Source organism: Electrona antarctica (genome assembly GCF_951216825.1).
Source record: "Electrona antarctica genome assembly, chromosome: 19".
Lineage (NCBI taxonomy): Eukaryota > Metazoa > Chordata > Actinopteri > Myctophiformes > Myctophidae > Electrona > Electrona antarctica.
In genome coordinates, this window is record NC_136800.1 from 17,331,395 (window position 1) to 17,356,460 (window position 25,066).

General features: G+C 44.7%; 1 protein-coding gene across 1 annotated transcript in view; it reads left to right on the plus strand.

Annotated features, from left to right (window-relative positions):
- The window catches only part of LOC306943009 (disabled homolog 1-like), a 52,858-nt gene that overhangs the window by 14,223 nt on the left and 13,569 nt on the right, over window positions 1-25,066 (plus strand). Inside the window, exons 2-9 of the mRNA XM_079529214.1 lie at window positions 3,151-3,290; window positions 9,734-9,832; window positions 13,582-13,713; window positions 15,129-15,248; window positions 16,315-16,353; window positions 18,257-18,322; window positions 20,495-20,554; window positions 23,147-23,194. Of these exons, the coding sequence (XP_079385340.1) occupies window positions 3,151-3,290; window positions 9,734-9,832; window positions 13,582-13,713; window positions 15,129-15,248; window positions 16,315-16,353; window positions 18,257-18,322; window positions 20,495-20,554; window positions 23,147-23,194 (704 nt within the window). The remainder of the gene's footprint in view (window positions 1-3,150; window positions 3,291-9,733; window positions 9,833-13,581; window positions 13,714-15,128; window positions 15,249-16,314; window positions 16,354-18,256; window positions 18,323-20,494; window positions 20,555-23,146; window positions 23,195-25,066) is intronic.

The following is a 25,066-nucleotide window of genomic DNA, read 5'->3' on the forward strand; positions in this document are numbered from 1 at the left end:
CATCAGTGAACCCTCGCTATGAGTCTGGCCGTGCCAGGCTAGCATGCCCAGGCATGTTCCCCTACACTAGCTTGAAAAACAAAATCAGCTGATGACAACGCGTCTCACCGTTATACTATAGTTCTGAACCGAACGGTGGAATGGGACTTTTTATAGCCGTACGGATCAAGACTTTTGCTGCCCAATGTGCCCATGACCCCCCCCCCCCCAATGTTACTGCGATCAAAACAATGAAAGCAGTGAGATAGATTAGGCGAGGCGGCAATCATCATCAAAAAGAAAGCATAGTTATGAAGGTTTATAGTCAGACATTGACAGGCAGATATAACAATAAACACAATAAATATGCTATACATCCTATACATCGAATGAAAGCCCTGAATGTGTACTTTTACGAGGAAAAGAGTAAACATTGATCCCATGTACAGTTTGTCATAAATTGGATACTGGGTGGATGCACATTGCGCCCACCAGATATAACTGCAGAGAAGACATGGACCCGAACTCAATATTCACAAAATAAGGCCTATAGCGACATATAAATACTATATACCGTATGCAACTGTTCTCTACAGTTGCACCGCGCAACTATAAAGAACAGTTGCACCGCTCACTTCACAGGGGTGTGATTTTTATTATTACAGTAGAAGTTTACAGACCAAACTGTAAATAAAAGGTTTACATGACTTTCTGTCTCAGTCCGTATATAGCGAGCTGTAGTGAATAAGTACAGAACAGTTGCAACGCTCACTTCACAGGGGTGTGATTTTTATTATTACAGTAGAAGTTTACAGACCAAACTGTAAATAAAAGGTTTACATGACTTTCTGCCTCAGTCCGTATATAGCGAGCTGTAGTGAATAAGTAGAGAAGTAGAGTTGCACTGCTCACTTCACAGGGGTGTGATTTTTTTATTATTACAGTACAATTTTTTTCCTTATGAAAGCAGAGAGTCTTCTGTTTCATACGGTATATAGTATTTATATGTCGCTATAGGCCTTATTTTGTGAATATTGAGGAGTTCACGTCCATGTCTTCTCTGAAGTTATCTGGTGGGCACAAGCTGCATTCAATAACCAATTACTGTCTAACTGTAGATGGGATCAATGTTTACTGTTTTCCTCGTAAAAGTACACATTCAGGGCTTTCATTCGGTGTATAGGATGTATAGGATATTTATTGGGTTCAATTTTATATCTGCCTGTCAATGTCTCTGACTTTAAACCATCCATAACTCTGCTCGCTGTTCAAGATAACCACTTCCAGGCAAATGCAGGTGTCAATATCTCCAGAATGGAACATGGTAAAATCAAAACGTATTTTTTTAATTGAAGTGGACAAGTTCAGCTTTCTTTTGATGTAGGCGTGTGATTCTCGCTATAAGAGAACATTTTACTGTGGGCCCCCGAACAAGGCCTTTGTGCAATGTTAAACGGCAGCAACATCCAAATAGGCCTGTTGAGATCTTGCAGCAATCAAAGTGTTAATAAAGTCTGTTGGGTATTTAGAAAAGCGCTATATAAATTTGAGCTATTATTATTATTAATATTATTATTACCACCACAAACCCCACAACCCCACCACCACACCACCACCACACCACCACATACACCCCACAACCACACCACCACCACACCACCACAAACACCCCACAACCCCACCACCACACCACCCAACCACACCACCACAAACACGCCACCACCACACCACCCAACCACACCACCACAAACACCACACCACCACCACACCAAACCACCACAAACACCCCACAACCCCACCACCACACCACACCACCACACCACCCAACCACACCACCACAAACACCCCACAACCCCACCACCACACAACACCACCACCACACCACAAACATCCCACCACCACACCATGCACAACACCACACCACACCACAAACACCCCACCACCACACCACACCACCACCACACCACAAACATCCCACCACCACACCATGCACAACACTACACCACAAACACCCCACCACCACACCACACCACCACCACACCACAAACATCCCACCACCACACCATGCACAACACTACACCACAAACACCCCACCACCACACCACACCACCACCACACCACAAACATCCCACCACCACACCACCACAACACCACACCACAAACACCCCACCACCACACCACACCACCACCACACCACAAACATCCCACCACCACCCCACCACAACACCACACCACAAACACCCCACCACCACAACACCACAAACACCACGCCACACGACAAACACCACACCACAAACACCACACCACAAACACCACACCACACCACAAACACCACACCACCACAACACCACAAACACCACACCACACGACAAACACCACACCACCACACCACCACACCACAAACACCACACCACAAACACCCCACCACCACAACACCACCACCCGGCCCTGATATGATTGGTCACAAACACCCCACCACCATCACCAGGCCTTGATAGGATAGGTCAGCGTTGTGTCATGGGCCCCCAGATTGATAATGTATTTGGCCGCAGAACCCTATCTGTAACGTAATACTAGCCGCTGCGTGTTTTAGCCAGCCATAATGAGCTATTCATTTTGGCGGTTCAATTTTCTTTCGATCTCAACGCTTGCAGCTAATTTCCTATTCGTCACTCATTTGATATTCCATAAATATTTATTCTCTTATGCCAGAGAGAGGTGATATCCCCCTCCATTTGCATGCGTACGTGCGTGCGTGCACACACACACACACACACACACACACACACACACACACACACACACACACACACACACACACACACACACACACACACACTAAACTCTTTTACCAAGAGCATGATGCTCAACCTCTGCTAAATCAGTTAAACTGACACAGACTTGTGCATCTCTCACTTTCTCTGTCCCTCTGTCCCTCTGTCCCTCTGTCTGTCTGTCTGTCTGTCTGTCTGTCTGTCTGTCTGTCTGTCTGTCTGTCTGTCTGTCTGTCTGTCTGTCTGTCTGTCTGTCTGTCTGTCTGTCTGTCTGTCTGTCTGTCTGTCTGTGTCTCTCTCTCTCTCTCTCTTTCTCTCTCTCTCTGTCTCTCTCTCTGTCTTTCTCTGTCTATTGTCTGTCTATTGTCTATGTCTCTCTCTCTCTCTCTCTCTGCAGGTCAGGACCGCAGCGAGCCGGGGCTGATTAAGCGTTTCCGTGGCGATGGCGTGCGCTACAAGGCCAAGCTGATCGGGATTGATGAGGTGACAGCCGCACGCGGGGACAAACTGTGCCAGGACTCCATGATGAAGCTCAAGGTGTGTGTGTGTGTGTATGTGTGTGTGTGTGTGTGTGCGCGTGTGCGTGTGCGTGCGCGTGCGTGTGCGTGCATGCGCGCGCGCGTGTGTGCCAGCATGTGCTTGGATGTCTGGGTTTGAGTGGATGGGACTCTGTCTCTCATTCTCTCCTCACTGTGTGTGCGTGCGTGTACATTGCCTTCCAACCCATCTGCCTGTTTATTTGCGGTGGCATCGAGTCTGATCGTGGTTTCCGGGAAGCGTCATTTAGAAGGTCTCAGTCCGATTGGGAAAAGACACCCAGCACTGCCTCACGTCTCCACTGTCTGCTGCATGACTCACTGGCAGCTGTCATGTCCAGTAGCGTCTGATTCACTGAGTCCTGCTAAAGAGACTTGGCCAGGAGGAACTAATATAAGACCTACAGTACTGTTACACCGTGTCATGCAAGAGGCAACCGTGTGTGTATGTGTGTGCCATATGGTGGAAACTAAGTACATTATTTTTCCTTTTTTCTTTATTGATTTTGCTGTGTGTTGTGGATGCACTAAACATTGTTTGTTTCATTGTATCTCATACAGTGACAAATAAAGATCATCTCCTCTCCTCTCCTCTCCTCTCCTCTCCTCATCTCATCTCATCTCATCTCATCTCATCTCATCTCATCTCATCTCATCTCATCTCATCTCATCTCATCTCATCTCATCTCATCTCATCTCATCTCATCTCATCTCATCTCATCTCATCTCATCTCATCTCATCTCATCTCATCTCATCTCATCTCTGCAACTGCAGGTCGCAGTTACTTTCGTGAATTCGTGCATTTCCCGTCAGTAATAGCCCCATATATGGTCATGCCTCGTGACATCACGTGATGTCATCAATATTAAGCCCGTAATATGGAGATCCCTGATGTCATCAATATTGGCCAGCAATTCTACATCTCACCTCAAACCTCAAACCCTTAGATCTCCATATATGGAACTGACCTGTTCTGACATTCCATATGTTGATCCTTCCCCATCCATCCTTCCTCTTCGATGTCTCCCTTTTGACTGATACCTGTCCATTTAAACTCTAGACGGGCAAAGTTATTAGTGCAGCCGTGCCCGGCAGCCGGTGAAAACTAGAGTACTCAACAGGCCCGAAAATTAAGGCCGGCCCTACCTGGGCCATCATCAAACTCTGTACACTCAAGACACTGCCCCCACTGCCACCCTTACATCTCTGGAGCTGACCTGTTCTGATATCCCATATGTTGATCTGACCTCATCAAACCCTGTACACTCAATATATGGCCAGTACAGAATTCATTCCATATGTTGATTGTCCCCCCATGCCAAAGCGCCAGCGCTCGCCCAGCAGTCTGCTGTCACCCAGGCAGATGCGTGCACACGACCTCGCCCTTTTGGTCGCTTCTCGCCCTCAGGTGTCTTACTGGTAGTTTGGCTATCCGATCTGAAAGACAGTTTTGTCACACAGCTTGTTAGATATGCTATTTTCAATATATTTCAATGACAACAACTTTGTACCTTTACGCAAGACGAAATGTTTCACTTCAAACAGCATTTCCTCCACCACTGACCCTTGCTGTTACACTGCGTCATGCAAGAAGCTGTGGTGTATGTAGGCCATGTATATGCACAGTAAGTCCTGGATGTAAGTAAGTAGGTCGGAGTGGCTTATTATCGGCATGCAGAGCAACGAGGGCATGCATCTATCCCCCGTCTTTACCATGCACTACAGTACCCCTGGGAGATGGATCGCTGAGGCTGGAGCCCACCCCATATCGTCAGCTCCCACTACTTGCCGCACATATTAATTACCTAAGCCTTGCTTACGTACGCGTATATATACTGTACGTATATACGCTGCTGAGTTGGCGATGCATGGGATCTAACCCAGACCCCTCAAAGGATGGGATCTAACCCAGACCCCTCAAAGGGTGAGTGCTCTGCATGGGATCTAACCCAGACCCCTCAAAGGGTGAGTGCTCTGCATGGGATCTAACCCAGACCCCTCAAAGGGTGAGTGCTCTGCATGGGATCTAACCCAGACCCCTCAAAGGGTGAGTGCTCTGCATGGGATCTAACCCAGACCCCTCAAAGGGTGAGTGCTCTGCATGGGATCTAACCCAGACCCCTCAAAGGGTGAGTGCTCTGCATGGGATCTAACCCAGACCCCTCAAAGGGTGAGTGCTCTGCATGGGATCTAACCCAGACCCCTCAAAGGGTGAGTGCTCTGCATGGGATCTAACCCAGACCCCTCAAAGGGTGAGTGCTCTGCATGGGATCTAACCCAGACCCCTCAAAGGGTGAGTGCTCTGCATGGGATCTAACCCAGACCCCTCAAAGGGTGAGTGCGATGCATGGGATCTAACCCAGACCCCTCAAAGGGTGAGTGCTCTGCATGGGATCTAACCCAGACCCCTCAAAGGGTGAGTGCGATGCATGGGATCTAACCCAGACCCCTCAAAGGGTGAGTGCTCTGCATGGGATCTAACCCAGACCCCTCAAAGGGTGAGTGCGATGCATGGGATCTAACCCAGACCCCTCAAAGGGTGAGTGCTCTGCTCTGACTGGGTGACCCAGGCCCGGTGGATGGAACTGTCCCCTTGCCTTGACCACCTAATCCACTCCCACTGGTTCCCAAACGTTTTAGCTGGAGACCCAAAAGAGAAAGTTGATACAAGACAAATGGGTCCCGGGGAAACAATGTACTATACCAGTGGTTTTCAACCAGTGGTCCGGGTGTTCCAGGTGGTCCCCAGCTAAATGATGGAGAGTTGGTAACCAAATTGATAGATCTTTAACTCTTGAGAGTGTAAAATGTAACCAAATGGACCCCTATGGGTCATTTGGTTTCATTTTATGCTCTCAAGAGTTACATTTTTGTTAAACATCTGCATTGTTTAATTCACAAGAAGTTACACAATTAGAGAATGTAGACGAATTGTTATTTTGATCGTTTGCCTGTTATCTCTCCTACGGTACCACATCAATACAGCATGGAATTGTGTACAAAATCTTATCCAACAATAACTACATATTCTTGAGTTTTGGGTCTGCGAGGCTAAATCTCATGGTGACCCGTGGCTCAAATGCCGAACAAATAATGGGCCTCGAAATGAAAAATTAAAACCACTGCACTATACAGTGTGGAGTGCTATGTAGCAGTGTATCTGGTCCGTTTTTAGGGTGTTGTATAACTTGTGTACCGTTGGGTTCAAAAGCGTTTTGGGTTCATGGGCTCATTTGGACGACAGACTATGCAAACTGTGGCAAACGAACTGGCTTCCTTATGAAACGGATTCCGTTTTGTGGAACGTTGTCATCTATTGTTCTGTGTGCCTCCTATGGCTGCAGCTGACGTTGCCTGCTTCGGGTGTTTCTACTGAGTTAAATTAACACTCTAAATGTCCATGTCAGTCTCTGCATGTGTTTGTTCTATACGGTATTTAACATGACATCATATTTCAGTATACAAACAGTTTGTCCCAGTTTACTGTACATTTCAGTGTAATTTATCCCGTACTACACGGTAAAGTCCTGAGATTTAATTGAACTGGTAACTACTGTAACTGTGGGTTTTAATTTGTATGCCTGTCAGAAGGTAGTCCTTGGATGTCAGAGAGGTTTGTCCGGTGCTGTGGTGCCTGCGTGGTGGAACCATCTGACTGTGAACAGATTTAATGTGACTCTGAAATGTAGTTGAAACAGAAACTACCCCGGAATACAAAAACGGCTACCGCTAAAAGGATTTTTTAATCTGCCAGAGTGACGCTTGGCTCTTCCTCAGATTTCTGTTACATGCTCTCCAAAAGTAGCACATGCAGAATTAATTCCAAGCCCCCACCCCTACCCCCACCCATGGGAATAAAGTTGTGAATTCGGAAAGCCGGCGGCGGCACGTTCATGTTGCCAGAAGACTGTTCGTGTGAACTTAGCTTATTTTTAATTATTCATTATTATTATTTTTTTTGTCTTTTTCATATTTCGTCCAAATGAGCATGAGCTCCATGCTCTTTGTCTGCATGGAGTGGGCTGGTTCCACTCAACTTCCTTCCTTCTTGATGATCCCTGAAAGCCACTTACCACTAAGCACTCTAGATACTCTAAATATCTTTGCTAAACTAGCCAATCTGAAGCTCACAGGACGTCGCGCAACGCTGTGCGATTCCAGCTTCTAGGTCTGCTCTTTTCACCAAACATTATAGCTGTGGATTCAGGGACGCTAGGGTTCCCGTCGTTAAAAAGCAGCTCTAAGTTAGTGCCTTCAAAGTAACGGGAGGGGCGTTCGTACCGTATTTATCTCTCTGTGTTGAATAAAAGTTGCGCATAAGCATCTTTGCAGGGGGAGGATGTGGGATAAATCCCTGTCTGAAAGAGAAAGCACGTACTCACAGGTTTATAACTATCTCCTTGTAGACTTTGCTGGGTCTTAAATGTGTGGGAAGCGGTCGTGAGCAGTACAACAGCTCCCAGCCACCAGCCAAAGCCTTCTCATCCAACCGCCCATATGTACTGTAAACTAAGTCAGTTACGTTTTTCAAAAAAGAAAGGTATTTCAGAAAATGAAAATCAAACATTTTTCAAAATAATTTCTGAAATCCAAAAAATGTTGGAGTAAGTTTGGATCCCGGGACGCCACATTTCTCTGTTGGGTCTGGAGCTGATAAGGTTACGGAACCCCTGAACTAAGTGGCTTTGTCACAAAAAAGCAAGTTCTTCCCCTCTCGCGTCGATATGACATCCAAACACCGACCCGCGCACAAGTTCCCTATAGCCGCCACTCACTCACTGGTCCAGCAGTCGATGCGGCATCAGTCGATAATGGACCGCTATTATCTGGACAGGCCATAGAAGAGGGTGAAAGAGCCTCTATTGAGCTGCCTCACGCCTCCTGGAGGACTTAATCCACCAAATGGAGGAGCCGATCGACGATTGACGGTAGCCACGGCAGGCTCCCCTCTCTCTCTCTCTCTCTCTCTCTCTCTCTCTCTCTCTTTCTCTCACACACACACACACACACACGCACATGCACACACGCACACACGCACACACACACACACACACACGGTTATTTCCACCTCTTATTCTCTGTTTTATCTATCTCCATCTCTCTCTCTCTGTGTGTGTGTGTGTGTGTGTGCATGTGTTCGTGTAGTACAGCAAGCCTTCTCTTTTTCCCCGTCTCTCTCTCTCCCAGAATGGCAGGGGAAGTGAGCTATAATGACGTTCTGGCTGCTCTGATTTATAATGGAGTGCGGTTCAGATCTCCTGTAGAGCTTAATATCCAGTGAGGGTCCACTCCCTCGTCAATGTGACCAATGTGTTCGGTCCTGTCAGACGTGTCCAGCACAGTGAGCAGACACCCCCCCCCCCCCCCACACACACACACACACACCTCCCCAATCCCCCCTCTTCTCCTCCTCCTCCTCCCCTTCCCTTATTCTGCCCTGTCAGCGGCCTTGGCTACATCAAAGACACGGAGTCGTAAGAAGTGGGAGGAACAATGCAGAAATGCTAATTGTTCCTCACTAGAGTGGAGAATACCGTATTGTTGCTGTCGGATAGAAACCTTGTATGTCCATATACAGTATATATCATTTTTTTACAGAAATGAATGCCCTACTTTGTCGTGCAAGTGTGTGAAAATGGAAGTTAAAGTGGATAAGGGTATCTGTGGGTTTTAACCAATGGAATGTATTAACAAGAGCTTGTGACTAAATAATAACTACATCGGATCAACTGGATCAATTTTATTATTCTTTTCCCCCAAAAAAGCAGCCGTTTTGGACGTGCAGTACAAGGTTTCCGCTCGACAGCAACGAACGATACAGTATATATATATATATATATATATATATATATAGCAAAGCGTTGAGATCTGTGGGGAAGGCGGAAAAAATGAAAGGCCTTGGAGTGTTGTTCAGTCAGCAGGATGTGACGGAAGTTGCCCTCACCACCAAGTCAGCGTCAGCTCCACTCCAGTCAGCAGATCCTCACCCTTATTGTTATTGTGTTATTGCCTATGTCACGTCCACGAGCTAGTATACACTCCCACTCAACTTCCTGGAAAGAAAGAAGAAAGACAGAAAAAAACCCACACGTTTGAATGGGGTAAAGAGTGAATAAAGAAAAGAAAGCCAATAACAAAGGTGTTCGTTCGAAATGGCATGTTCGTGAACCCTTCAGAGCGTGGAGCTTAAAAAAAATACAGAGAAGACGCATGAAAGAACATTCTGTCCTATTGCACCTTACGTAACAGCTGTCACCCTCACCCCGCCATACCCACCCCACCCCCCATCCTCCCCCCGCTGTCACGCTCACCTGCGTCGGAAATCAGAAGATGGCTTCGCTTTGCCTTTCATGCTGAGCTCATGAACCCTTCATCTCCGCATGGCTTTTTATGTTCCTCTTTTTTTCTCTCCCTCTCTCTCTCTCTCTTCTCATTTCCTGCAGGGGATGGCTTCCTCCGCCCGCTCCAAGGGGGAGCACAAGCAGCGAGTATTCTTGACGGTCTCCTTCGGCGGGATCAAGATTTACGACGAGAGATCGGGGGTGAGTATGGGCGTTGGTCGGTCGGAAGCGGGGCCGGGCCTCCGTGGTGGGCGGGGGAGGCTCCTCTCAGGCAGGGCGCCGTGCCAGCTCGCTGCCACGGAGCCGCTGTATAGGACGTCCAGAGGGCACTACAGTGTGTTCGGGTTCACTTCACCACAGCTGGCAGGCAGAGCCGCTATCTTCCAAACCAGCCATACCCGAGCTGTGGGTCGGGGCGCACTGGTGGGCCATAAGTATATGTTAAGTGGGCCCCTCAAATAATTGGCAAAACACTACAATTTTATTCATAATATTACAAAATCATTTTCTTGTACTTTTCATTATGATGTTGAGGAACTTAATTACACAATGTTAGTTCCATTGAACCAAGCTAGAGCACAATCGATTGATGGAGTGATCGTTAAACTAAACATGCTCTGAAAATGCATTATGGCCCACCCATTTGACCACTTAACACAGCAGCCACTTTTGAGATTTTCAAGTGACCCTGAGTCAGCAAGTGACTCAGGGTGAGTTCAGTGATTCTCAACCTTTATCATTTCAAGGACCCCAGTTTGAAATGCATATTAGACCCTCATTTGATATGATTATTATTTATAATTTTGAACCCTGGGACCCCAATCTACATTGTAAAATTTGAGAATGTACACATTATGGGTCCATTTGGTTCCATTTTTAGACCTTTTGGACTCCAGGTGGCCCTCGGCCCGGCGTTAAGAAACTCTGTCTTAGTGCCTTGACAATGATATCACTCTAATATGGCCAACAATAACATGGCTTCCATCATTCAATAGGACAGGCAGCACCACAGGCCATTAGAAGGTTTGAGTCCAGCACCATTAGAATGAGTCCAGCACCATTAGAATGAGTCCAGCACCATTAGAATGAGTCCAGTACCATTAGAACCATTAGAATGAGTCCAGCACCATTAGAATGAGTCCAGTACCATTAGAATGAGTCCAGCACCATTAGAACCATTAGAATGAGTCCAGCACCATTAGAATGAGTCCAGCACCATTAGAACCATTAGAATGAGTCCAGCACCATTAGAACCATTAGAATGAGTCCAGCACCATTAGAATGAGTCCAGCACCATTAGAACCATTAGAATGAGTCCAGCACCATTAGAATGAGTCCAGCACCATTAGAATGAGTCCAGCACCATTAGAACCATTAGAATTAGTCCAGCACCATTAGAATGAGTCCAGCACCATTAGAATGAGTCCAGCACCATTAGAACCATTAGAATGAGTCCAGCACCATTAGAATGAGTCCAGCACCATTAGAATGAGTCCAGCACCATTAGAACCATTAGAATGAGTCCAGCACCATTAGAATGAGTCCAGCACCATTAGAATGCGAGTCTCGTGTAGACCTGATATTTCATATTATTATATTATATTGTGACACACACGACCTACTGTACAGGGTGTGGTTAGGAAGAAGAGCCTGCTGTGTTAGTGGTGGTGTTAGCTGTCTGCTAACACCAGTAAGACAAGTGAGCGATGATTGTTATGATGATGTTATGAGATGAATCCCCCCTTTCCTACCCACCATTCTGAATACCCCCCCTTCCCCCCCACCACCCCCAGAGGAGTAGGAAGGCCTGCTGTTCCATTACAGGATGATGGAGGAGCTCCTCTCTGCCGGTCCTGGGGCACAGTGTTGGCGTATAGATAGGCCCACTCTCTGCTCATCAGCGCTAACCGATAATTAGCGCTCCGCTCCACCCCTTAATGATCATCGTTGCTAATGCTAATTACACCGCGGCTCCACCTCGGCTGTCGTTGGAGCTAAACCGATAATTATGCAACGCCGCGGGTCCCGTGGCTACCGGCTCAACCCCCCCCAACCCCCTCCCTCCGCTCTAAAAATGAAGACCCATCGTTTGATTTCCGCTTCCAATGTGACTGGCGTGGTGATAGCACTTTGTCATTGACCGGTAATGGAATAAGACATTAAACCCCCAGCCTCCCCGCCTAGCCAACACTGCGCTTTTTTCTGACAAGCTCATTTGTTGTTTTGGACCCCCAACCCCCCAAACTAATGCGCCTCGATTTTATTTACCGATTACACCCCGTAAATAACGCTCCTCACTTAATGCCCCCCTCTTGAGTTATTATGGGGGGGATGGAGATTATTTCAGCGCAGAGGCAGATGTGATTGTCTGTCATGACGAGTAGGTGAGTCATATTAGTTGTATATTTGGCTTTAATCTGGCGTCGTTTCCACTTTCCAGCCATGCGTTCCACAATTAGTGGAGCAGCAGGTGGGTGCCAAATTATAGCATTTGAGTGCACAATAGTTTATTTGTTTTTATTTGTTTTGTTTTGTTTTTTTCACGATTTTCAAAAATAGCAGATCTACAAGCTCATCGCGTGGCACAAAGTGACAGGCGATCAGCTTGTAGATCTGCTGTTTTTGAATAGCCAACGAATAATATCTAAAATGACACAGATGCTTTCCCGGTTTTAATGGGTTAAGTTCCTGCTTATCAGTATCACAATGAAAAAACAATTTTTTCCATTTTTTAAATAAAAACATTTAGTATTGTTATACTATCATTATAATCGTAGTGTTTTGCCAATTATTGAAAGGATTTAGAACATCCTCACAGCCCACCCTGTGGGCTACATGCTCACATATGCAGGCCATAAGGTCCCTTTAGATTAGAATACATTTTGAAAAAAAACATGTGGAAATTGGATTGTGTGGCTGCCTGGCCCTTACTGATTTACCACTACTACTCATGCAGTAAATTATTCCACTGACACACACGTGGAAGAGGGAAATGAGCAGAGGAAGTGAGCGCTAAAAATTGGCTCCACTTATTCTGGTCGAGTCTTGTTGCTGTCAGTAGTGCGACAAAGAAATAACCTATTCCAGCCACTTTATCTGACACAGAAGCAAAAGGAAGCATGGAAATACTGCAGAGTTATGTCTTTGTGACAGAAGACCAATTGTTGACGTTCTGTCGGCTCCTCATTTGGACTAACTACCAGATTCCAGATACCGTGCAGCTTAGATTTGAACCCCGGGTGGCATGCAGAGACCTGTCAAAAACGGTCTACTCTTCCTCTAGCCATGGAAGACATTATATCGTATTGCTGCTAGGCTGTTAAGGCTGTTTTATGCGCATAAGACAAGTGTCTCCCCGCTGACATGAATACCATATTTTTTTTAAACTAAAACAAGTGTCGACATGAAATGCTGTCAGGGTCATATGATGAAGTATAAATGGCTTTATAAGATTCAGGCATGTGCATTTGTGGTTCAAAGCTAGATTGACCTCTGGAAAAGAGTTCCTTTAACTTCATTATTTTATAGCATGGCTGTAAGCCATAAAGGGTTTGTTCAGTATGTACAGTATGTCTATCCCCTCAAAAACGACTACATGTTTGACGTCACAAAACAGAACCATCTACCATGAGAAGTAAAAGTGAAAGAGCATGGTGGGGTTGTACTGTAGATGAAAAATCTGTGAATCTCTTAATTATACCTCTATTGTTCTTCAACACTTCTGTTGTGATAAAATATTTATACAAATTGTGTATTCTACGGTATTTGGCCTAATGAGGCATATGCTGTCACCAAACTAGGATATGCACACAGGCAGCCAGCCAGTATAGTGCAGCTACACCACTGATTGTTGTGTTCAGCCTCCCACAGTTAAAAGCTGAAAACCTAGCAAACAAAAGGCAAAAATGGGGATTAAGAGTTAGAATCTTCTCCATCTGTGTCTCTTCCAGATACTGCTGCATCACCACTCGGTCCACGAGATCAGCTACATCGCCAAGGACACCAGGGACCACCGGGCCTTCGGCTATGTCTGTGGGAAGGAGGGTCACCACAGGTTTGTGGCCATCAAGAGCGGACAATCAGTGAGTATCTGCTCATGAAGGTCAACCCGCCATCAGGGCTCTGTTAACCACTTTAAACCGGTAGCTCTATTTTGATTAAATAGTGAGTGAGTAATGAGCCGAGCTCACAACAACGCGCGTGAGCTGTTAGATGGGCCATTTTTGCTATTTTGTCGTACGGTGTGTATATGAGGATTAAGTGGTTTAGTGCTTGCAGGTTGTTATTGTTCAGTGTGTGCTGAACAATTCCTGCAAATATGAAAACAAAATCTGTGGAAAACGGGATGAGTCATCCCTATATATTCATATACTCCTTCTCCTCCTAGGTACAGTAGCTCCTGTACCTCCTCATTTTCCCCTTCTTAACACGCCATTATTCATCTCACACCACTTGATCCCCTCATTTACCTTGTCCATTCTCCTCCCTTCAGCCCGTAATTGGTGTCTTTGCTTTCTCCTCTGTAACTCGGTACCCATCTCCTCTCCTCCTCTCCTCATTTCGTTAACATTCTTCCTCCTGGTCTATGGTTTCTGTCATCCTAATCCACCCTCTTTTCTTCTCCTGCTGTCCTTCATCCCCCTCCTCTTCCTCGCCGTCCTATTCTTGACCGACCGTTCTCTGTTCTCCTCGTGTGACTTCTTTTGTCCGACCGAAAGAAAGATTCTCACAGTCAAAGAACTCCATTCATGTCACATTACAAGGTGGTGATGGGTGATATTTTCACATGTATATACGTTTATAATAATCACTCTCTCGGGCGCCCGCTGGCCTAGTGGTCCAGGCGCATGCCACAACGTGGAACGTGTTGGTGGGTTGTGGAAGACCACGGGTGACTAAAGTCTGCCTTTGGGGGACCGTTGGCTCTAGAACCACCTGCCTGAGGATCTCTAAAATAAAAAATTCAGAGGTTTCATTGTTTGATACCGTTAGTGTTTATTCCATTTGTCATTGCCCTTTATATTTTATGAATGCCATCTTGTTTTTGAGAGGCGCCAATAAGCTTTTCGTAACAACTCATGTCACATTTGCCATTGACAATGAATGGAGAATTTATTTCATATGTGTCCGAGCAATTCGCCTTTTTGTTTCAACACAAACATTAAATGCCATTGACAATGAAAGGATAATGTCATATGTGTCTGAGCAAATCGGCTTTTTTAAACACAGTGTGTTTTGTTCATATCTATTTTATATTAACATTAAATACATAGATTTAAAAAAAAACATTGTATCATGGTTAAAAGATAATAACACAAGTTGACAAATTAATTGGATGATAAGAGCGCCCCTCACTTCACACGGGTGTGATTTTTATATACTGTATATAGCAGAATAAAAACACGATGGCATTTACATAATATAATGATGATGTTTGAAGAACAAACATTATAGTGAATAAAATGTTACATTTAAATGCTTCCTCTGTCGTCCCCAGGCGGAGCCGCTCATCATTGACCTGCGTGACCTCTTCACGCTCATCTATGACATCAAGCAGAGGGAGGAGCTAGAGAAGAAGGCTCAGAAGGACAAGCACTGCGAGCAGGCCGTCTACCAGGTAAGGAGCACAGCGATTGGTCCATCCGCCGTGATGTCACCACTCCATATATGGCTGTGCTTAGCCCCCACTCCGCTGCGGTGAGATGACTCGTGTAACCGGTAAATTAGTCCCCATTCAGGCAGTCGCTCAATAGAAATCACAGTTCTTTCAAGCTGCTTTTTGAGTGGCTTTTGCAGGTGCGTCAAAGGATTCAGTTGGCTGGAATGCTCATTTCCTTTGCCCCTAAAGATGCAAAGTCCTGGCTTTGTTGAATATTGTTCCTGTGTAAAGCGAGATTGTGTGCACATTTGTGTGCGTGCGTGCGTGCGTGCGTGCGTGCGTGCGTGAGTGCGTGCGTGCGTGCGTGCGTGAGTGCGTGCGTGGAAGTGTGCGTGTAAGTGTGCGTGTAAGTGTGCGTGTAAGAGCGCGTGTAAGAGCGCGTGTGTGTGTGCATGTTGTACAGTATATCGTATAAATAATGGTTTCAGTAAAGGCCAATGTCACTCATTCTGTGTGGAATTGTTCTCATTTTGCATGCAGATAATTCCCTTTTCCCTGTTGTCCTATTATTGTCACCTAATGAGACGATAAAACATTTAGGATCTCTCTCTCTCTCTCTCTCTCTCTCTCTGTCTTCTCTGCTTCCTTCTGCTGTTTTTTTCTGTGATCTATTGCAGCGATTCCCAACCTGTAAATCGGTTATTTTCGCTGTGCAAAATAGACCCCCTTCCACCATTGCAGTGACTTTAGTTTTTTTTTCTGTCGCATCTCTCAAACCATAAAAAATGCGAAACACTAAAGACTATTGCTAACCTAAGAGTCATGGTATTCTTTCTTTTAAACCTTTTTTTTCATGGTGATGCTGATAAATAGGTACTAATAGTTACATCTCAATCGATCGATTTATCATTGAAACAGCCAAACATGCTCTGAAAATGCCCACCCAACTGACCACACGACACTGCCTCCAACACTTTGGAAACGTTCAAGTGGGCCGTGGTGGTTCAGAAAATATTGGGAAGCACTGATATGTTGTATTGTATGATGAAAAACAAAACATGCTGTCTTTTCCATCGCCACACAGACCATCCTGGAAGACGAGGTGGATGATCCAGTCTACCAGGTACGTTCTTGGGCACACAGTGCCACCACAACGCCCCCTCCCCTCCACCCGCTTGTTTTCACTTGTGATGAAGTCCTAAATCAGGAATTAGAAGTAATTAAGTAATGCAGATAACCTTCTCCGGTCCCGCCGATCTGCTCGTATTAATGGCTCATGATACTCCACCATTCCAGTAATACACAGTAGACCATCCTAGTGGACAGTGTTGTTCAACCATTCGACTCCCATTTGCCGGTGCAATGTCGTAAAACCATACTTTTTTAAGTTGATCTGTGTCAATGTCCTGATTTCTTCCAAAGACACCCCCCTCCCCCGTCCCCCGATCCCCAGCTGGTTGTTATCTTCTTGACTACCCCCCCACCCCCCCACCCCCCGGCATTTGGCTGAACCAGATTTTTGTATTGTTTGCTCACACTGAATACAGACAACACTAACTCTTATTACTCTGAATGTAACGTTCAGCGGTACGCCCCGCCCCCCCGAACACATCCTAAAACCATCTCTATTCTTTATTCTGTAGCTTCTGTCGCAAGTGCGTTTGCATACCAACATTCCATTTGCAGTTTTGTTTTGTTTTGTTTACTTATTGTTATGTTGATGTTGACTGACAGAAATCCATGCAAGGCCCGCGGGTGGACTCTTTCACCTGAGATCCTGAAATGATACTTACAATATATTTGCCTGTTGCTGTCGTTGGGCAGAAACCTTGTAACTCCACATTTCAACTTTTATTAAATGTGTTTATTTTTTCTCATAAATGAATGCTTCACATGCTTCTATCGTATATAGAGTCTTGCGAAAAGTGAGCAAAAAAATACGCTATTTTCTAAATTTTTGGAAGAAGAAGAAAATGATTACGTGAAAGTGTGTCCGTATTAACAAGAGCTTGAGACAAAATAATAACTACATTGGGTCCATAATTTGGAACACAGGTTATTTTTCCCAGTTCCTGATATGTGACAAGGCATAGTTTTGAACATGCAGAACAAGGTTTCACCCTGACAGCCACATGTGTTGTGATAATGGATCTCAAGTGACGGTTCTGACCTGTGGGTCTTTGTTTGTGGTGGAAACGGCGAGTATCACTGCTCATTTTGGTGAAGGGAGCGCTACTAGTACTAGACCTCCACAGTAGGGCTGCGCAATCAAATCAATATCCTGATTATTTCAAACTTTTGTCTCAATTTTTATTAATGGCATTTTCTTTTTAGACTGCCCACATAGTTCTCTGACGGGATCTGTACTGTAAGTATTACAGGTGCAGCAGTTAATCGAGCTAATCGTTTTAATTAATTCTAAAAAAGAATACGTTTTCGTAAAATCTAGTGTCATTATAGAAAGAGAAAGCCTTTAGAGCGATGCACAACACCGCTGTACAACAAAGAATAAAATAGGGCTTAAATTTGACTAATCAGTTTAGTCGTTTATAATTAAATCAATTAGAACATTTTTGTGTTGATTCTTTGATAAGAAAAGAATATATATATTTATTTATTTTATTATTATTTGATTAACCGACGTGAGCCAGATTCAGTCGGTGAGAGATTCTAAATTGTCCATGTTTGGTTAATTGCCTAGCCCTACTCCACAGTGACTTTAACTGCTACCTGACCTATATTCTACTTGTGCTCTCTCTCCTTCCCACCTCACTCTTTTCCTTTCTCTCCATTCCTTTCTCTCATGCCCCGTCTCTCTTTTCCTTTGTTTTCGTTTTCCCTCCCCAATCTCGAACGATCCCTCGCTGCCCCAACTTGCTTCCAACCAACCCCCCCCACCCCACCACTCGCATCCCTCTACCTCGCTTCAACTCTTTGTTTTGTGCACCTATCTTATACCCATCTCCATTTTGATCCTCTCTTATCTCTTACACCTCTTTGCCTTGCCAACTACTTCTGTTCTGTAGTACATTGTGTTTGAGGCCGGACACGAACCCCTCCGTGGCCCCCACTCAGAGGAGAGCGTTTATCAGGTACAAAGACAAGACCCCATGCCCTTTTCCTTTCCTCCTTAAAGACAAGACCCCATGCCCCTTTCCTTTCCTCCTTATACCCTGTGAGAGATAGTAACCTCTTTATTGATACACAACTTCTTTTTTTTAAGGTGCAGTACAGTTGGGTACCACCGATATTGTCCCTTATCATTTGACCCATTTAGGCCTGACCTCAAAATTTTAAAAAATCCTTCTAAATCCTTTTCACGATTTTTCAAAAATAGCAGACCTACAAGCTCGTAGCGCGCCACTCGGTGGCGCGCAATGAGCTTGTAGATCTGCTATTTTTCAATAGCTAAATTATAACAATGTTTAAAACACCAAAAGGGGTTCCCGCCCAAAATGGGTTAACTGTCCTTTTGCGCAGATCACGCAAACCTCAGCAAAAAGAAAAGGACAATATCGATGGCCTCCAACTGTAAGTACATTTATTTTGAAAAAATAAGTGTCAAATCTCTATATTCCTATAGCAATCATTGCTATAGAGTGTTTGGTGAGTAACAGTGGTCTCCCCTATCTCTCCAGATCGTTAGTAAACAGCAAATGCAGTTTCAGGTAGGGATACCAAGTGTATCCAATCAGGAGAAAGAACTCATACAGGATACAGGATAAATTATTAAAATTGCTAGGTATGACACAAAGAAACTGGAACACTATAAAATTGAATCTGATAAGAGGGTAGGCTACTCTCTCCTGATTGGCTGAAATTGTCAACCCACCTGGGAATGTACAGTATTTTCTGTTTATTAAAGAGCTGGAGAGATAGGGAGAGCAGACCCCTGTTATTGAACAAACTATATAGCAATGATTACTGTCAGATATTTAGAGCATTTACATTTTAACCAACCAAAAAATATTTTTTGTTTTAACCAAAATAATATCACTTATCACTTAGGTCAGCACTGATGCAACTGTAAATAAAAAAAATGGACAGACTTGTAAAACATCCACAAGGGATTTTTTTGCTGGTTCAACAGTACTGTGCCACTGGGCAAAGCAGGAAAGGCCATTATGTTAATATCCAACGCACTGCTGTAAGATCTATGGCAGTAAGGCTCAGCTCTCGTTTAGCATTTAAAAAGGGAGGAGGCAGTCTGTTTGTAAATTACACCGTGTCTAGTATTATGTTTCATTCAGGTGCTGCACAGTCAAGGTCAGTGCTTTAGAACAAATATTCACCTAAAGCCTGTGTGGCAGTCCCCCATTTTAGATATCTACTACTCTGACCTTTTTGCTTCAGTCTGTTTGATGGGACCAAAGACAATACTGTAGGACTCCAGGGACCGGTTGTGTGGTTTAATCATTCTCTCTCTCTCTCTCTCTCTCTCTCTCTCTCTCTCTCTCTCTCTCTCTCTCTCTCTCTCTGTCTCTGCATGTCTCTGTCTCCCTCTCTCTCTCTCTCTCTCTCTCTCTCTCTCTCTCTCTCTCTCTCTCTCTGTCTCTGCATGTCTCTGTCTCCTCTCTCTCTCTCTCTCTCTCTCTCTCTCTCTCTCTCTCTCTCTCTCTCTCTCTCCTCCCTTCTCTCCTTTTGTACCCCTCGCTTCTCTGAAGATGAAAGATGCAGGGAGAGATTAATCACCCTCCATGCCATTTGATCTCAGAATGATGCGAGATCAATAGACTTGCAGAAAACGTAGCCAAAAAGCTGTGTCGGCCACTGAGAGAGTCGGAGAATGAGAGAGTTAATGCAGGAGATTGTTGACTGCACCTAATAGATAAATGTGAGGAAAATACACAAAGGAGAACAGAGCTGAGACATTTTCTCGGTGTCAGACGTTAGCCAGTTGAGAGAGACGTACTGTTGCAGAATAACAATGGCCTTCCTTAATACCCAATGAACCCTCCCTGGTTCTTCAAGCATTGTTTACAATCAATATTGATTTAAGTAGAATTGATTCAGTGGCACAACTGTAGAATTTGCATAGCACCATTGCTCTAAAAGACCAGGACGTATGTCGAGCAAAGAAAAAGTATTTGTATAGACTAAATCTAATTGGATGAACAAAGCTTTTTCTCGGTCGAAATCGTTCAGTTCTTCAAGGTCTTGTTTCTTTTCTTGTTTTTTAATAACCAACCAACCTTTACAAAAATACAGAATGGTGTTGCTCACTTACTTACTCTTCATTTGAATGGACCTCCGATCCAATGCAGGTCCCAACCAGTCAGCAGAAGGAAGGGATCTATGACGTCCCAAAGCGACATTTCATGACTGTAGGTGTTTTTTTGTTTGTTTGTTTTCTATTTATTTGTCGCCATATCCTCTTACGTGCAAGCCTCTCTGTGAGACCCTTTAGTAGTGAAATGCCCTAAAGCCCCCTTTCTCCAGTGTCCATTCACTTCACAGCCCGTCTTGTGCCAGCCTCATCTGACATTTTCACTCTTGCCCGTTCAGCATTTAGATTCTGTCACTGCTATTACTCACAGCAAAGCCCCATTTGCTTTAGAGGTACTGTAGTCATTGCCCCCGGTACCCTGCGAAAGATTTCCTGGGTGAGAAACGACGTGTGCAGGGCTAAGCTGCATTTCGCTGCTGTCGGGCAGAAACCTCCTTTCTCCATATTTCAAGTCTTTATGTTTCTTCGTAAATTAATGCCCCACTTCGTCATACTGCAGTGTTGCACAACAGTAGCCAAAATAGCCGATCTACAAGCTCATTAAGCGTTGCATGCCAAGGCGTGGTGAGCTTGTAGATCTGCTATTTTTGCTATATTGGAAAAGCTTTGAAAGTGAAAGTGGTTAAGTGTGTCTGTGGTGAAGTATATAATTGAACCAATGAAAAGTATTAACAAGAGCTTGTGACTAAATAACAACAGGTTACACAGGTTCACTTCTGTTTTTCATTTCCTCAAAAGTAACCACTAACCATACAAGGCCGTCCGTCGTCCGTCCGTCTGTCCGTCCGTCCCGACAGTTGACGAATTGCAGCGACGTTTCTTTGATCATGATGAAACAACGCTAAATCAGCCATGCCTTGCCTGCTCAAAGACACAAGACTAATTGATTGGTCAACCAAAGTTGGACGTGTCGCCAATTTCACAGAACATTAGGGAGGCAGGCTCGGCGTGCAAATCCAATGTTACGCAGGAATCTGAAACGTGACGGGAGCAGATGGCCTGGACAGTTACATTATGATGACTTTGTCGATCCAATCCATGGCGTATGCCTAATATAATGGACAGAATAAATGGGAGGTTGGGCTGCATCATCCACAGAGGTGACCAGGAGAGGTTTGTAGGTGGAGTGGGCGTGTGTGGTTGAGCTGCATGCAGTGTAGTCACAGCTACATGCAATCAAATCAACAGACTCTAATCCAAGACTCATAAACAGCCATACCTAAATAGACAGTAATATATTTTCAGCAGCAAATTCATTTTGTCCGTTAATGGCACCACAAAGTGGTGCACTGTCTTTTTCATTTTCTGCAAACTGAAAATGTATTTCCGTCTACTCTGGGGCTGTAGATTTCATGAGTCCTCCTATCACCATTGCAGTAACTTTTGTTTTTCTTTCTGTCGCATCTCTCAAACCATAAATCAAAACATTTATTCAAGCCTTTTTGCGCGAGGGAAGATTTTCCTCGCCACGAAAACAAGTGTTCAGCTCTTTGCTGCTTTTTTTTGCTTGTTGCTCAGCATATCAAACAGACAGTGTGCCGGCCTGGCCCCAGGCTATCACAACCCAACAGCCCCATGCTAGCATTAGTATATCAGCGCTGCCATATCTCTTTAAGTGTTACTGTTTGTCTGTTCATTCAGTTGGAGCTTTTTCCCCCGATGGTGTGTCAGTCCTTGAGGGGAGACCTCTGTGTAGAATCTCTATGCTTACTCCTGACTCTTTTATCGACCTTTTTGTTTTGTCAAGTGAATACACAGTACCGAGGAGACAGTTGGATGTCCTAGCTTGTTCCAAGTGGACCCTCCCCCACCCCCTTTTCTCAGCAATGCTGATTGCTGCGTTCTCCCATTCAGTCCCCTTATTGTTATTTGTGTTCTTTTCAATTAAATTCCTCATTGTCATGTGTTTGTGAACTTGTGTATTTACGCCATGCAAAAAAAAAACCACATGTGCTTTGCTGTGATTCATAGTCTGCTTGTGCATGGCGCCACACACCTGTAACTTGCAATTCATGCAACTCATCCATCCAATATCCTCTTGTAGGCCGTCATCCATCTGCTGTAGCATAGGGGGAAACCGAGGTGGACGTATGGATTAGGCCTACAGTATGCCTATAGGGCATGTTCAAGGTGCTTCCTCATAGATGCTCATTCATTCATTTATTCATTCATTCATTCATTGAAATCGAACACAATCCGAGCTATATGCGCGGAGCGGAATCAGCGTGACAATGCGTCACAGGGCTCTCGAGGGCCCTCTTGATTGGCAGACATAAGAATATCTAATCAGCGCGTGTTTTATTGGGCTTGAATAGCCTTTTACCAATCCAATTATAGCCAGCAATGTGGGATTCATTTTAGATCCATTTTCTGATAATGAAACTGGGGAAGGGAGCAGTTGTTTCTCGCCGTCCTCGGTACGATTGTCATTGTGACTACATTGGATATATTTCACCCCCCACCACAACCACCCAACCACCCACACACCTGCCACATAACCCTGTGTTGAAGTGTCATGACTGTGCAAACCTGGTGTCATCACTTTGTCATGAAATATCACTTTACTCTTACTGTGTCTCCCTCTCTCTCTCTCTCTCTCTCTCATCTCTCTCTCTCTCTCTCTCTCTCTCTCTCTCTCTCTCTCTCTCTCTTGCTCTCTCTCTCCCCCCCTTCGGGGTGCGAACTGCAGAACATCAACCACTTTGATCTTTTCGGCGACATGTCCACTCCCCCCTCGGTGAGTACACCAACGACCAGATGAAAAGCGCACCCTTGCCTTCAAGGCGTTCTGACGCTGAGAATGCCATTAGTGAAATGATTGGATTGGGACTGGAGTGTCAAATGGATTTCATAGAGTTTTGCAGAAACTTAACACCGGTCCTGCATTACCATTCATATTCTGTCTTTAACGTCACATCTTTAACATATTGTATTCCATCACACGGAGCCGCAAGCAATTCCCACCGACCTCCGGGTCGCGCAGCAATAAAGACTCTAATCAAATCTCTGATAATTGTATTCTACAAGGACAATAGTAGTTGTGGCTTCGCCATCATGACAGCAACACAGGGATATTAATTTACTCAATAACCTATTTAATTCTGGAGAGGGGGAAATTTCCAGTGACTTTGCCTTGACTTTGATTGTGACTCCCGCGCGAGTGTGTGACGTGTGTGTGCGTGCGTTCACTTATTAATAAATGTCCTCCCAAGTATAGTAGAATTTGAGAAGTATGCATTGTGAGGACCCTGGTCCTCAGAATGCAACCATAAAATGGTTGTTTTATGGTAAAAGTAAAAATGCAGTAGTCTGCAAGGACCTTTATGCTTACATTTAGGAAAGGGTTTCAGGTGGGGGTTAGGATTAGGTATTTAGAGGGTACAGACCACCATTTGATGACATTTAGCCTCTCAGACTCAAGACTTCTTTTGTTCTCTTTGGATAAGATTTTTGTCCACAAATTCCATGCTGTATTGTTGTTGGTACCATTAGGAGAGATAACAGACAAACATTGATCAAAATATCAATTCTTCTCTTTGTGTAGACTTCTTGTAAATTAAGTAAGTTAAGCAGATGTTTAACAATAATGTAACTCTTGAGAGTGTACACACTCAAGAGTTAGAACCCGTAAGGGTCCATTTGGTTTCATTTTACACACTCAAGAGTTAGGACCCGTAAGGGTCCATTTGGTTTCATTTTACACACTCAAGAGTTAGGACCCGTAAGGGTCCATTTGGTTTCATTTTACACACTCAAGAGTTAGAACCCGTAAGGGTCCATTTGGTTTCATTTTACACACTCAAGAGTTAGAGATCTATAAGGGTCCATTTGGTTACCAACTCTCCATCATTTAGTTGCGGGGACCACCTGGAACCCACTCAAGGGCCACTGGTTGAAAAGCACTGATTTAGAGGGTAGATTTAGGGGTGGGTGTTGGAGTTAAACCTATGTGTATTTGTGTGCTGGTGTCGTAACTCTGGTTTTTAGGTTACAGTTAAAAAAAAAATCACACCGTGTGAACTGAGTGGTGTAATATAGTCTGTCTGACGTAATGAAATCATGTCTGACGTAATGAAATCACACCCGGGTGAACAGAGTGAACATAGCAACCATGCTCATTTTTTCTGCACAACAAAGCCAGTTGTAGGAATCACACCCGGGTGAACAGGGTGAACATAGCAACCATGCTCATTTTTTCTGCACAACAAAGCCAGTTGTAGGAGTGGTTTACACCACTCAAAAAATGGATTAAAGGGGAGTAGTATACTAATTTTCAACATTGAACTATATCGTCAATATACCTTAGAGTTGTAAGGGGGGGGGGGGGGGGGGGGTACTTATTATTATTATTATAATAACAACTCTAAGGTATACCAGTAAGGCGCCCTGAGGGCAAGGTCGCTCTGAAACAATAGGTCTGGGAATGCCCATATATGGACCCTTTTTTATTTTATCTTTTCGGGCCGGGGTAGGGCGTAAAATGTGTGCTAATTAGTAAGTCCAGACGGGCCTCGGGCCAGCCCAGTTAGGGCGGGGCCTTCATTTTGGTGCCTGTTGAGAACTCTATAGAGCTTGAATGGACAGGTATCAGTCAAAAGGGAGACATTGA